The 14,529-nt window shown below is 42.5% G+C and overlaps 1 protein-coding gene across 4 annotated transcripts in view; it reads right to left on the reverse strand.

Annotated features, from left to right (window-relative positions):
- The window catches only part of LOC143018612 (NFU1 iron-sulfur cluster scaffold homolog, mitochondrial-like), a 39,047-nt gene that overhangs the window by 11,370 nt on the left and 13,148 nt on the right, over nt 1-14,529 (reverse strand). For all 4 annotated transcript variants that reach the window (XR_012965763.1, XR_012965762.1, XM_076174132.1 and 1 more), the window contains exons 3-4: nt 13,567-13,698; nt 12,869-12,989 (exon numbers count right to left, since the gene is read on the reverse strand). Coding sequence is in view for 2 of the 4 variants with exons in the window: in XM_076174132.1 (XP_076030247.1) it covers nt 12,869-12,989; nt 13,567-13,698 (253 nt within the window). In the remaining 2 variants the exon portion in view is untranslated. The remainder of the gene's footprint in view (nt 1-12,868; nt 12,990-13,566; nt 13,699-14,529) is intronic.

Below are 14,529 nucleotides of genomic sequence, written 5' to 3' on the forward strand. Positions count from 1 at the left end.
CAAAAAATTATATAAAAATTCTACACTATCTATTTACCAAAGGCCTCCTCCTTGGCTGGTTACCTAAGAGAGGTAACCAGCCAAGACATACACCTACCCTCATCCAATCCAACCCCATGGTTTCCCTAAAATTTTACACTACTGGCCTGTAATTTAGTGGTGCTTCTCTGTTATGTCCTTTCTAAATTGGTATCACATTAGCAGATTTCTAGTCTAATGGTACCTTATCCTGTTCTAGTGAACTTACCAAATTGTGTACACTGCAAATCACCTTCATCTAGCAGATAATTTGTATGTTAAGGTGGTCATTTGTATTTTGAAAAAATAACATTTCAACACTTCAAAAACCACCCTAACCCTGTCAAATTTTGAGACCACAGTGTACTTTGTTCACCAATTGTTCTCTACATTCTTTTAGTACAGAATTTGATATCTTACTGGGTCCTGTGGTATTCCTAGTTTCCAATCTTTCTAACAATCTAAGAACTTCTTCCATTCTCACTTATGTCATTCACAGTGTTTACATATTTCTCTCTTGCATACTCTTCTACCTTGCTGAGTACTCACTGAAAGCTTTTATTCATTATTTCTGCTTGCATCCTTGCCTACAACTCTGACAACTTTCACTTTGGAAATTCCTACTTTGTGCTTCAGTTTACCATTTACAAATCTGTGAAATAGTTTAAGTTGCATTTGATATTTTTTCTCCCCTTTGTATTCTTGTATAAATGTTTCTGGCTTTTTTGTATTCTTGTTTTGTCTTTTTTGTTCTTTTATGCCACCATTCTAAGAGTGAATGTGTATTTACCTAACTGTAGTATATAAGAAAGAAGCAATGCCTGTTGGGTCTCATCTCCTACTCTCCAAATTCATGTACAGTTCCAACTTAATCTATATTCTTGATTTATATTTATATTTAGATTTGCAGCTGATACTTTGCAATCTACAAGGGGCACCCCTATGAACCAGAGCCACACATAATTTTGTCTGTGATAGAGGAAATCTCTGTTCACAGAGAAATGATACTTTATTATACTGTGACTGTCCCTCCATTATGCTGTCCTCCACAGCCTTTATTACTGTCCTGTACCATTTCTCAGAATATTCAATTCCTTTTTTTGCCCAACTCTGTGGTGGGGGAAAAGAATACTGCCACCAAGTTTTTCCACTTGAGTCATATGAGGCAACAAGGTGACAAAAAACGGGATGGGGATAGGACTAGGCATCTTTCTCCCTGTAGCCCCAAAGGAGATATTCCTAAAAAAAAAGTAAAGGCATAAGAGGATTTAGGAGGAATTTTCCAGCAAGTACCCTAAGGTTTGGGTCTTTTAATGTGTGTGGATGTGGTACAGATGAGAGTAAAAGGGAAGAGATAGGCAGTATATTTGTTAGAAGGAAGATGGATGTGTTGGCATTAAGTGAAACCAAGTTAAGAGGGAGGGGCAAGTGTGAGTTTGGGATTGTAGTTGGGAGGTTCTTAGGAGTGAAGAGAAGACAAGGGAGAGAAGGGGTGGCTATACTAGTAAGTGAAGAGATAGGTAGGAGTGTAGTGGAGTGGAAGGAGGTTTCTTCAAGGTTCATGTGGATGAAGTTGAAACTGGGAAGGGAGATGTGAGCTTTTGTAAGTGCATATGGGCCTGGTAGTGAGAAGAGTGTAGAGGAAAGGTAGGCTTTTTGGATGGATTTAAATGAGTGCATAGCAGGATTAGGGAGAAATGTCAATGTAATGGTATTGGGAGACCTTAATGCTAGGGTAGGAAATGAACCAAAAGATGGAGTGGTTGGGAAGTGTGGAGTTCCAGGTAAAAATCATAGTGGAGAGTTGATGGTGGAGATGTGTTTGGAGTTAATGATAGCAAATACAGTGTTTTGGAAGACAGTCAAGCTTAGGTACACATGGGAGAGGGTGGTGGATAGAAGGGTGGTAGATAAGGTGTTAATGGACTATAGAGTGGTAACCAGAAATATAGTAGGAAGAGATAAGGGTGTACATGTTCTAAGGAGAGATAGTGGGGGAATATTGGATCATTTTTTGCTGGAAGGTAAGCAGAGAGTGGAGGATGGATGGAAAAAGAGGAAAAGGACAGAAGGTAGGGAGGTGCTAAAAATGAACTGCTTAGATAAGAAAGAAAAGGAGTACAAGAAGCTGAGAGAGGAGTGGGAGGGAGTGAAGGATAGAGTAAAACTAGGAGTGGAGGAATGGGGATGATTCAAGGAGGGAGTCACAAGGTGTGCAAAGATGGTGTGTGGAACAAGGAGGACGGGAGGAAACAGAAGGTAGAGTAGTGAGTGGTGGAATGAGGAAGCAAAGAAGGTTGTAGAAGAGGCGAGCTTTCACAGATTGGTTACAAAATAGGATGAGGGAATCATATGAGAGGTAAAAAGAAAAGAGAAGCATAAGATACAGGAGGACTGGGGAAGTGCCTGAATAGTTCCACTTTACAAGGGAATGGGGGACAAGTGTGAGTGTAGTAGTTACAGAGGGATCAGCTTGTTAAGTGTAGTTGGGAAGGCTTATGGGAGGGTCTTGATTGAGAGGATTAGTAGAGGAACAGAGGGAGTAATTGGTGAGGAACAGTGTGGGTTTAGGACAGTTAGGGGTTCCATGGATCAGATTTTTGTGGTAAGACGGATATGTGAGAAAGCTATAGGAAAAGGTAAGGATGTTTTTTGAACTTTTATGGATCTGGAAAAGGCTTATAACAGGGTAGACAGGAAGGGACTGTGGGAGGTATTGCATATATATGGGAGAGGAGGAAAGCTTTTAAGAGGAGTCAAGAGTTTTTATGAGAGTAATAGAGCTTGTGTTAGGATTAGTAATGGAGAGTGAGTGGTTTGAGGTAAAGGTGGACTTTGTCAGAGATGTGTTAAGGATGTACATGTGCTAAGGGGAGAGGGTGGGGGAATATCAGATCATTTTTTGGTGGAAGGTAAGTTGAAAGTGGAGGATAGATGGAGAAAGAGGAAAGGGACAAAAGGTAGGGAGGTTCTTAGAGTGAACTCTTTGAATGAGAAGGAAAAGGAGTACGGAAAGAAGCTGAAGGAGGAGTGGGAGGGAGTAAAGGGTAGAGTAGAGCTGGGTGTGGAGGAGGAATGGGGATGGTTCAAGGAGGGAGTCATAAAGTGTGCAAGGATGGTGTGTGGAACAAGAAGGACAGGGGGAAATAGAAGAAAGGGTAGTGAATGGTGGGATGAGGAAACAAAAAAGGTTGTAGAAGAGAAGAAGCGAGCTTTCACAGATTGGTTACAAAATAGGACGAGGGAGTCATATGAGAGGTACAAAGAAAAGAAAAGAGAAGTAAAGCAAAAGGTAAAGGTTGCAAAGAGGAGAGCAGATGTGAAATGGGGTATGAGTATGACAGAAAATTTTGAAAGTAATAAAAAGATGTTTTGGAAAGAAATTAAGAGAGGAAGAGGAGGCGAATCAAGTAGAGAAGAAAAGGTAAAAGGTGCAGATGGAGAGATGATAATGGAAGAGAAGGCAGTAAGGGGAAGATGGGCAGAATATTTTAGGGAGTTGCTTAATGTGAAGGAGGATAGGGAAGGAAAGATTGCTGCAGTGGGAAGTGCGAAGAAAATGAGAGTGATGAATGAGGAGAATGGAGGAGAAATAAGGAAGGATGAGGTGAAGGCAGTTGTTAAGATGATGAAAGCAGGTAAGGCACCTGGTCTGGATGGATGCCATACGGAATGTCTGAAAAAGGGAGGTACAGTGATGGTGGACTGGTTGGTGAGGTTATTTAATGTTTGTTGGAGAGAGGGTAGAGTGCCGGAGGACTGGAGGAGTGCCTGTATAGTTCCTCTTTACAAGGGAAAAGGGGAAGGATGTTTTTTGGGCTTTTATGGATCTGGAAAAGGCTTATGATAGGGTAGACAGAAAGGCACTGTGGGAGGTTATGAAGATATACGGGATAGGAGGAAAGCTTCTAGGAGCTCTCAAGAGTTTTTATGAGAATAGTAGAGCTTGTGTCAGGATTGGAAATGGAGAGAGTGAGTGGTTTGAAGTAAAGGTGGCACACTTCGTCACGGATGCGTTATGTCACCCTGGCTGTTCAACTTATACATGGATGGGGTGGTGCGAGAGGTAAATGCGAGGGTAGTGGGCAAGGGATTGGAGATGGTTAAAGAAAATGGAGAAAAGTGGGAGGTGAGCCAGTTGTTGTTTGCGGACGACACTGAGCTTGTGGCAGGATCGGAGGAGGGATTGAGGAAGTTGGTGGCAGAGTTTGGGAGAGTATGTGATAGAAGAAAGCTAAAGATAAATGTGGGTAAAAGTAAGGTGATGAGATGTACAAGGGGTGAAAGTGGCAGTAGACTGGAAGTGAGCATTATGGGAGAGCGACTGGATGAAGTGGATAGTTTTAGATACTTGGGTGCAAATGTGGCAGGGAAAGGTGGAGTGAAAGTGGAGGTAGAATGTAGATTTAGAGAAGCGAGTAAATGCCTTGGTGGATTAAAGTGTGTAATGAGGAATAGACATTTGGGAATGGATGCTAAGGGGAGACCGTATGAAGGAGTGATTGTGCCAACAGCACTGTATGGGGCAGAAACATGGAACATAAGAGAAGAAGAGAGAGGGAGCTTGAATGTGTTTGAGATGAGGTGTCTGAGAAGTATGATGGGGGTTACTAGGCTAGATAAAGTGAGAAATGAGGAGGTGAGGAGGAGAACGGGGGTGGAAAGGGAGCTGGGAGATAGGGTTGATGAAAGAATATTAGGATGGTTTGGACACATGGAAAGAATGAGTGAAGAAAGACTAGTAAAAGAGGTGTGGAAGGCAGATGTGGAGGGAGTGAACATGAGGGGGCGTCCTAGGATGAGGTGGATGGATGGGGTGAAGGGGGCTTTGGGGAAGAGGGGAATGTCTGTTGAGGAAGGACGGGAGAGGACAGAAGACAGGGGTGAATGGAGAATGGTTGTATATGGATGATGTTGGGATAGCATGAGGTGGAATGGGCGGGTGGATGGGGGGTGGGGTAGTATGTGTGAGCAAAATTTGACGCAGCCCGAAGGGATTTCTCCCCGTCCTCTCATTTTATGCAAGGGGGGGACGGAGAGGGGGGGTCGCCGATTTAATGAAGTGGCCTTGCTGTGGATGTGCTGTGTCTTGCGACACTGCTTCTGACCCAGGGCAGTGGACAAGGTGCAGGGATGACCCGTCATTCATGAGGTGCTAAGAGGGAGGGTGGAGGGGTGTGGTGTGTATTCAGGTATGGAATGGGTGGGAATGATTTTATGCCTTTTTCTTTTTGGCTACCCCCCTTGTAAGGGGGAAAAAGCCTTGGTATATGTATGTATGTATGTGTTATGTTGTCCTGGCTGTTCAATTTATACATGGATGGGGTGGTGCAAGTGGTAAATGCAAGGGTAGTGGGTCAAGGATTGGAGATGGTTAAAGAAAATGGAGAAAAGTGGGAGATAAGCCAGTTGTTGTTTGCTGACGACACCGCGCTTGTAGCAGGATCAGAGGAGGGATTGAGGAAGTTTGGGAAGGTGTGCAAAAGAAGGAAGTTGAAGATAAATGTGGGTAAAAGTAAGGTGATGAGATGTACAAAGGGAGAAACAGGTGGGAGACTGGAAGTGAGTATTAAGGGAGAGAGACTGGAAGAAATGGATAGTTTTAGATACTTGGATGTGAATGTGGCGGTAAAGGGAGGAGTGGAGGTGGAGGTAGAATGTAGATTGAGAGAAGAAAGTAAATGGCTTGGAGGATTAAAAAAAGTAATGGGAAATAGACATTTGGAAACAGATGCTAAGAGGAGATTGTATTTACCTAGTTGTATCTTATGGGAAGGGGGTTATGCTCATGGTTCATGGTATCGTGTCTTTGTATCTTGCCACATCTAGTTTGCTCTTAAGTTCTTGTATTGTTTTTGCACACACTGTTGTTTCATCTAATATGTTCCATACATCCACCACTCTGTGGAGAAAGCTGTTCTTTTTAAGGTCTCTTCTATAGTTGTCCTTTTTGAGCTTCCTTCCTTGCCCTCTTGTGTTTCTCCTATCTCAATTTAGTAAGTCTTCTCTATCAAGGACTTCCATGTTTTTCATAATTCTGTGGATGGTCAACAAGTCACCTCTTTCCAGAGTCAACAACTCCAATTTTAACAATCTTTCTTCATATAATATTTTTTATAGTGTTGGGGCCATCTTTGAAGTTGCTCTCTGGATTCTCTCAATCTTTCTTATATTCTTTTTTGTACTGGGTGACCATATTGTCACTGTATATTTATATTCCAAATTAGGCCTTATCAATGTGACTAGTATTTTCTTTACCATTTCTTCATCCAAGTAAAAGCCACTTTTATTGATCTTAGCAAATTATAGGTTTTGCTGACAATTTTGTTTATATGTTTGTCAGGGGACGCATCTTTTGTGATGATCACCCCCAGGTCTTTTTCAGATCCTGCTTTCTTTACTTCTTTTTCACCAATTTTATATTGTCCTGGGGTATTGGCTGCATGTTGTTATGGCAAAGTAGCATGCAGTTGATACTTTAGGGTCTATATGGGGCACCGCTACGGACCAGAGCCACACATCACTTTGTGATAGAGGAGGACTCTGCTCACAGAGAAATGATGAAACTTTGATTATACTGCTACTGTCCCTCCATTATGCTGTCCCCCAACCCCTTGTTGCTGTCCTGTACCATTTCTCTGAATTTCATTTCCTTGTTTCGCCTACCCTGTGGTGAGGGGAAAACAATACTGCCACCAAGTATTTCCACTTGGATTGTAAGAGGTGAGAAAAATGGGATGGGGATTGGGACAAGGCATCCTTCTCCCTGTAGCCCCACAGGGGACATTCCTAAAAAAAAGTAAAGGCATAAGAGGGTCTAGGAGTTTTCTAACCAGCACCCTAAGGTTTGGGTCTTTTAATGTGTGTGGATGTGGCACAGATGAGAATAAAAGGGAAGAGATAGGTAGTATGTTTGTGAGAAGAAAGATGGATGTGTTGGCTTTGAGTGAAACCAAGTTGAGAGGGAAGGGCGAGTCCGAGTTTGGGAGAGTAATTGGGAGGTTCTCAAGAGTGAAGAGAGGGCACGGGAGAGAAGGGGTGGCTATACTAGTAAGTGAAGAGATAGGTAAACGTGTAGTGGAGTGGAAGGTTTCCTGAAGGATAAAGTGGATGAAGGTGAAACTGGGAAAGGAGATGTGGGTTTTTGTAAGTGCATATGGGCCTGGTAGTGAGAAGTGTAGAAGAAAGGGAGGCTTTTTGGATAGATTTAAATGAGTGCATAGGGGGATTAGGGAGGAATGTCGATGTAGTAGTATTGGGAGACCTTAATGCTAGGGTAGGAAATGAACCAATTGATGGAGTGGTTGGGAAATGTGGAGTTCCTGGAAAGAATCGTAGTGGACCATTGATGGTGATGTGTCTAGAGAGCTGATGATAGCAAATACAGTGTTTTGGAAGAAGTCAAGCATGAGTACACACGGAAGAGGGTGGTGGATGGAAGGGTGGTAGATAGAGCATTAATGGACTATGTAGTGGTAGATAGGAGTATAATAGGAATAGTTAAGGATGTACATGTGCTAAGGGGAGAGAGTGGGGGGAATATCAGACCATTTTTTGGTGGAAGGTAAGTTGAGAGTGGAGGATAGATGGAGAAAGAGGGAAAGGACAGAATGTAGGGAGGTGCTTAGAGTGAAATGGGGTAAGAGTATGACAGAAAATTTTGAAAGTAATAAAAAGATGTTTTGGAAAGAAATTAAAAGAGGAAGAGGAGGCGAATCAAGTAAAGAAAAGGTAAAAGGTGCAGATGGAGAGATGATAATGGAAGAGAAGGCAGTAAGGGGAAGATGGGCAGAGTATTTTAAGGAGTTGCTAAATGTGAAGGAGGATAGGGAGGGAAAGATAGTTGCAGTGAGAAGTGCTACGAAAATGACCGTGATGAGTGAGGAAAATGGAGGAGAAATAAGGAAGGATGAAGTGAAGGCAGTTGTTAAGATGATGAGAGCAGGTAAGGCACCTGGTCTGGATGGATGCCATGAAGAATGTCTAAAAAATGGAGGTACAATGATGGTGGATTGGCTGGTGAGGTTATTCAATGTTTGCTGGAGAGAGTGTAGAGTGCCGGAGGACTGGAGGAATGCCTGTATAGTTCCACTTGACAAGGGAAAAGGGGACAAGTGTGACTGTAGTAGTTTCAGAGGGATTAGCTTGTTAACCACTTCCATACGGTGCCGCACACGTAGGCGTCATGAGGAGCAAGTGGGTACGTGATGATGCCGACGTCGGCCTTTTGATTATATTTATTGTAGTCGTACCTACGTAACTTCGTTCTCTCTAAACTGGCTTCCTCATATTTTCTATGGTTATCAAAATTCATGGGTGATAGAGAACAAACGATTGAGCACTGACTTTATTTTTTATAATGCGATTATTATGACGCGACATTGCACATCGGGCAGCTAATGCTGCCAGACGTGCGATGTGCACGTATTGAAGGGTTTAAATGTAGTTGGGAAGGCTTATGGGAGGATCTTGATTGAGAGGATTAGGAGAGGAACAGAGAAAGTAATTGGTGAGGAACAGTGTGGATTTAGGACAGGTAGAGGTTGCGTAGATCAGATTTTTGTGGTAAGACAGATATGTGAGAAAGCTATAGGAAAAGGTAAGGATGTTTTTTGGGCTATTATGGATCTCCAACCTGTGCCCTAAGGTTTGGGTCTTTTAATGTGTGTGGATGTGGTACAGATAAGAGTAAAAGGGAAGAGATAGGCAGTATGTTTGTGAGAAGATGGATGTGTTGGCTTTGAGTGAAACTAAAATGAAAGGGAAGGGCGAGTGTGAGTTTAGGAGTGTAGCTGGGAGGTACTCAGGAGTGAAGAGGGGACAAGGGAGAGAATGGTTGGCTATACTAGTAAGTGAAGAGATAAGGAAGCATGTGGTGGAGTGGAAGGAGGTTTCATCAAGGTTGTTGTGGATGAAGGTGAAACTGGGAAGGGAGATGTGGGTTTTTGTAAGTGTGTGTGGGCCTGGTAGTGAGAAGAGCGTAGAGGAAAGGGAGGCTTTTTGGGTAGATATAAATGAGTGCATAGAGGGATTAGGGAGAAATATCAATGTAGTTGTATTGGGAGACCCTAATGCTTGGGTAGGAAACGAACCAATAGACGGAGTGATTGGGAAGTATGGAGTTCCAGGTAAAAATTGTAGTAGAGAACTGATGGTGATGTGTCTTGAGAGTTGATGATAGCAAATACAGTGTTTAGGAAGAAAGTAAAGCATAAGTACACATGGGAGAGGGTGGTGGACGGAAGGGTGGCAGATGGAAGGGTGGCAGATAGAGCGTTAATGGACTATATAGTGGTGACCAGGAGGATGGTAGGAAAAGTTAAGGATGTACATGTGCTAAGGGGAGAGAGTGGGGGAATATCAGATCATTCTCTATTGGAAGGTAAATTGAGAGTGGAGAATAGGTGGAGAAAGAGGAAAAGGGCAGAGGGTAGGGAGGTACTTAGAGTGAACTGCTTAAATGAGAAAGAAAAGGAGAAGGAGTATAAGAAGAAGCTGAGAGAGGAGTGGGAGAGAGTGAAGGATAGAGTAGAACTAGGAGTTGAGGAGGAATGGGGATGGTTCAAGGAGGGAGTCATAAGGTGTGCAAAGATGGTGTGTGGAACAAGGAGGGCGGGAGGAAATAGAAGGTGGAGTGGTGAGTGGTGGGATGAGGAAGCAAAGAAGGGTGTAGTAGAGAAGAACCAGGCATTCATAGATTGGCTACAAATTAGGACGAGGGAATTGTATGAGAGGTACAAAGTAAAGATAAGGGAAGTTAAGCATAAGATAAAGGAAGCAAAGAGGAGAGCTGATGTGAAATGGGGTAAGAGTATGACAGAAAATTTTGAAAGCAATAAAAAGATGTTTTGGAAAGAAATTAAAAGAGGAAGAGGAGGTGAATCAAGTAGAGAAGAAAAGGTAAAAGGTGCAGATGGAGAGATGATAATGGAAGAGAAGGCAGTGAGAGGAAGGTGGGCAGAGTATTTTAGGAAGTTGCTAAATGTGAAGGAGGATAGGGAGGGAAAGGTAGTTGCAGAAGGAAGCGCTAAGAAAATGACCGTGATGAGTGAGGAAAATGGAGGAGAGATTGGGAAAGATGAAGTGAAAGCAGCTGTTAAGATGATGAGAGCAGGTAAGGCACCTGGGTTGGATAGATGCCATGCAGAATGTCTGAAGAAAGGAGGTACAGTTATGGTGGACTGGCTGGTGAGGTTATTTAATGTTTGTTTAAAAGAGGGTAGAGTGCTGGAGGACTGGAGGATTGCCTGTATAGTTCCGCTTTACAAGGGAAAGGGGGACAAGTGTGAGTGTAGTAGTTTCAGAGGGATCAGCTTGTTGAGTGTAGTAGTTTCATAGGGATCAGCTTGTTGAATGTAGTTGGGAAGGCTTATGGGAGGGTCTTGATTGAGAGGATTAGGAGAGGAACAGAGGGAGTAGTTGGTGAGGAACAGTGTGGTTTTAGGACAGGTAGGGGTTGTGTAGATCAGATTTTTGTGGTAAGACAGATATGTGAGAAAGCTATAGGAAAAGGTAAGGATTTTTTGGGGCTTTTATGGATCTGGAAAAGGCTTATGACAGGGTAGACAGGAAGGCACTGTGGGAGGTATTGCAGATATATGGGATAGGAGGAAAGCTGTTAAGAGCAGTCAAGAGTTTTATGAGCGTAGTAGAGCTTGTGTTAGGATTAGAAATGGAGAGAGTGAATTGTTTGAGGTAAAGGTGGGACTTCGTCAGGGATGAGTTATGTCGCCCTGGCTGTTCAATCTATACATGGATGGGATGGTGCGAGAGGTGAATGCAAGGGTAGTGGGTCAGGGGTTGGAGATGGTTAAAGAAAATGGAGAAAAGTGGGAAATATGCCAGTTGTTGTTTGCTGACAACACTGCGCTTGTAGCAGGATCAGAGGAGGGATTGAGGAAGTTAGTGACAGAGTTTGAGGTGTGTGAAAGAAGGAAGCTGAAGATAAATGTGGGCAAAAGTAAGGTGATGAGATGTACAAGGGGAGAGAGTGACAGCAGGCTGGAAGTGAGCATTAAGGGTGAGAGACTGGAGGAAGTGGATAGTTTTAGATACTTAGGTGCGAATGTGGCATGAAAGGGAGGAGTGGGGGTGGAGGTAGAATGTAGATTGAGAGAAACAAGTAAATGCCTTGGTGGATTAAAAAGTGTAATGAGAAATAGACATCTAGGAATGGATGCTAAGAGGTTATATGAAGGAGTGATTGTGTCAACAGCACTGTTCGGGGCAAGAAACATGGAACATAAGAAAGTGTAAAGGAGTTTGAATGTATGTATATATATTGAAAACCATATTTCTTCAATCGTAAAGCCCTCCCATCCTTAATCAAGAGATCTTCTTTCTCAATGCACTCTTTCCCTTTTAGTAACCTGTATACTGTAATCATATCACCCCTTCCCTTTGATCTTTCAAAGTTGACAGACCCAGTGCTTTTAGTCCTTCCTCATGTGGTTATCTACCAGGCTGGGGACCAATTTGGTTGCTGCCCATGTATTCTTTCAATCTTGTTTACATCCTTCACTGTGTATGGGGACCATACCACTGATGCATATTCCAATCTTGGATAGATCAGGGTTTCAATGAATTTTTTTTAATCACCTATTGATCCATGTTCAATGTTTGAAGAGATGAATAAAAAACTTATTGAAACCCTGATCCATCCAAGAATGGAATATGAAAGGAATATTAACCTCTTCACTCCGGGGCACATCGCACGTCTGTCAGCATTAGCTGCCCGACGTGCGATGTTGCGTCATAATAATCGCATTATAAAAAATAAAGTCAGTGCTCAATCGTTCGTTCTCTTTCACCTGTGAATTTTGATAACCATAGAAAATATGATGAAGCCAGTTTAGAGAGAATGGAGGTTACGTAGGTACGACTACAATAAATATAATCAAGACGCCGACGTCGGCATCATCGCGTACCCACTTGCTCCTCATGACGCCTATGTAGGCGTCACCATATGGAAGTGGTTAAGCAAGAGGGGAATGTCTGTCGAGCAAGGAAGGGAGAAGGTGGGAGATAGGGATGAATGGAGTGTGGCTGTGTATGGATGATACGGTTATGCAAGGAGGGAAAGGGCAGGGGACTTGGGGATAGGGGGTGGTTATATGTGAATGATATTTTGATGCAGTCCAAAGAGATTTTTCCCCATCTTCTCTTTTTCTGAGTGATAGGATGGAGAGGAGGGTTGCTGAAGTGAAGTGGGCTCACTGTGTATGTACTGTGTCTTGCTGCATTGTTTCTGACCCAGGGCAATGGGATAGGGATAGCCCTTCATCCCTGAGCAGCTACGATGAGAGGAAGGAAAGGGTGGTTGAGGGGAGCAGAATGGGTGGGAGGAGGTACATGCTTTTGACTTGGCTACCTTCTTTATTGGGGGAAAAAGCTCTTGGTATATAGATAGATAAATTTTCATCCATAGAGTGAAAAGCCACTTCAATCTTCTGCAGCAGTCTGTATGCCTCTCCTACAATCCTGCTAATATGTCTATCAGGTGATAGGTTGTCTTTTATCAACACTCATAAATCTTTCTGTGGGTGAGTGATAGTGTATTTACCTAGTTGTATTTTGCGGGAAGGGGCCCTATGCTCGTGGTGTCCCGCCTTTGTATCTCGCAGTGTCTAGTTTGCTCTTAAACTCATGAATGGTTTTTGCATACACTATTTCATTGTCCAGTTTGTTCCAAGTGTCTACCACTCTATGTGGAAAACTGTTTTTCTTCAGATCTCTTCTACAGCTATGTTTTTTTATTTTCTTTCCATGTCCTCCTGTATGAGTATGTGAGTGCACGTGTACATCGGGTCTATTCAAGTGTCAGAATTTAGAATGTGAAAGATTTGCTTACCATGTTCACTGTCTGATGATCTCATCTCGTGCACAGCTGGCAGGCCTGAGGCAAAGAAATCCATGATGATTGCAAAGGCCTCTGGCTTGATGGTGCGCCAATCATAATAGTCATCATCTCCCTATATCAAGAAAATTCATAAATACATTTCTTATGTCAAATTTCAGTTTATCTTTATTTTGAAAAGCTTTTAACAATTAAGTCTAACCTGATTTTATTTTCATTCTATAAAGCTTCTGTATGTACCAGGATAATATGAAAGCAATTGCAACATTTCAAATAAAATGAAATACAACATATAAAAGTACAACACTTCTTGTCTGAGTGATCTACGACCCAGTCTGGGGCATCACTACCAGTGACCTTGGAGTTTCTGATCTTTTGACAAACTGAGGTGACAGACTGATTGATTGTGAGCCAACAATAATATAATATTAATAACTGTCAATTTGTGTGGAATGGGCATTGGGTGGATGTCTGCTTTGACTCAGCCAACCCCCTACATGATGACAAACATATTTAATAATTTCTCATCTGTCAAATGCTAAGATTCCATCTAAGCAGAAGAAGTATGTTTTGACTGCCCAAGGTCTTCTTAAGTTCAGGATCTATCCTCTAGCTGGCTAAAGCTACTGGGGTCCACCAGAACCCACTAGGAGCACATCACATTCAAGATGTTAATGTTACCTGAACCTTACTTTGGTGATGGTTATGAAGTCTGTTGCCAGGAAAACACTTTTGACACCCTCGATACGAAACAAGAGTTTGGCCAGTGGGGAGCGCTGTGCCTCATTCACACTGGGGAACTCTGCTGTGCCCGTGTCCAAAACCTGCAGAGACTTGAGCAGTCAGTCCCTAATTCATAAACAAGCATGATTATATGAAAATACAAGAGGAGAATGAAGGGTGGGTGTACTGTAGAGAGGGAAAGAGAGTACTGAGGAGGCAGGCAAGGTATGAGGTAGGGAAGAAGAAAGGAGGGATGGAGTTAGGGAAGATGTTAGGAGAGAGGGAGCGAGGTAGGGAACGAGGAACATGTGGCTGTAGTGGTGGCAGTAGTGGAGTGGTGGTGATGGTGGCAGTAGTGGCAGTAGTAATGGTGGTGGCTTTCCACATTCGTTTTGCTAATCTTTCTTCATTTGTTCTTCCCATGTGCCCAAACAATCCTAATAATCTTTCATCAGCCCTCTATGCCTGCTCCCTTTCTATCCCTGCTTTCCTTTTCATTTCTTACTCAATCCAACCTTGCAACTCTCACCATATTTCTCAAAGTTCCTCTCAAACATATTTAAATGGGGACATGGTCTAGGAAAAATTGATAGAGAAAGTAATAAAACAAAAAAAGCCTATAAATGAGCTAGAAAACACTACACAAGAATCTGCACAGAGAGGGAAAGGAATTTTGAAAGGGGTGTTGTAGATGAATGCAGAAATGAAGTGAAAATGTTTTGCAAGTTTATCAATAGTAAATTGTGACAAATCATCAAGCTCTGGCAAAAATAATTAATAAAAGTTTCCACTCTGTCTTCACACTGGAGAAATCTTCTTTTTTTAGAGGCAAGAGAGATGAGCAAGAATTTGGATTTTGAAGATATAAATATTGAAGTGAGGGAAGTGCTCAATCTTTTGGGATCATTGGTTTTGGAAAAAGCTTCAGGATT

The sequence above is a fragment of the Oratosquilla oratoria genome, chromosome 35, assembly GCF_046742065.1.
Source record: "Oratosquilla oratoria isolate Oo_2021 chromosome 35, ASM4674206v1, whole genome shotgun sequence".
NCBI lineage: Eukaryota > Metazoa > Arthropoda > Malacostraca > Stomatopoda > Squillidae > Oratosquilla > Oratosquilla oratoria.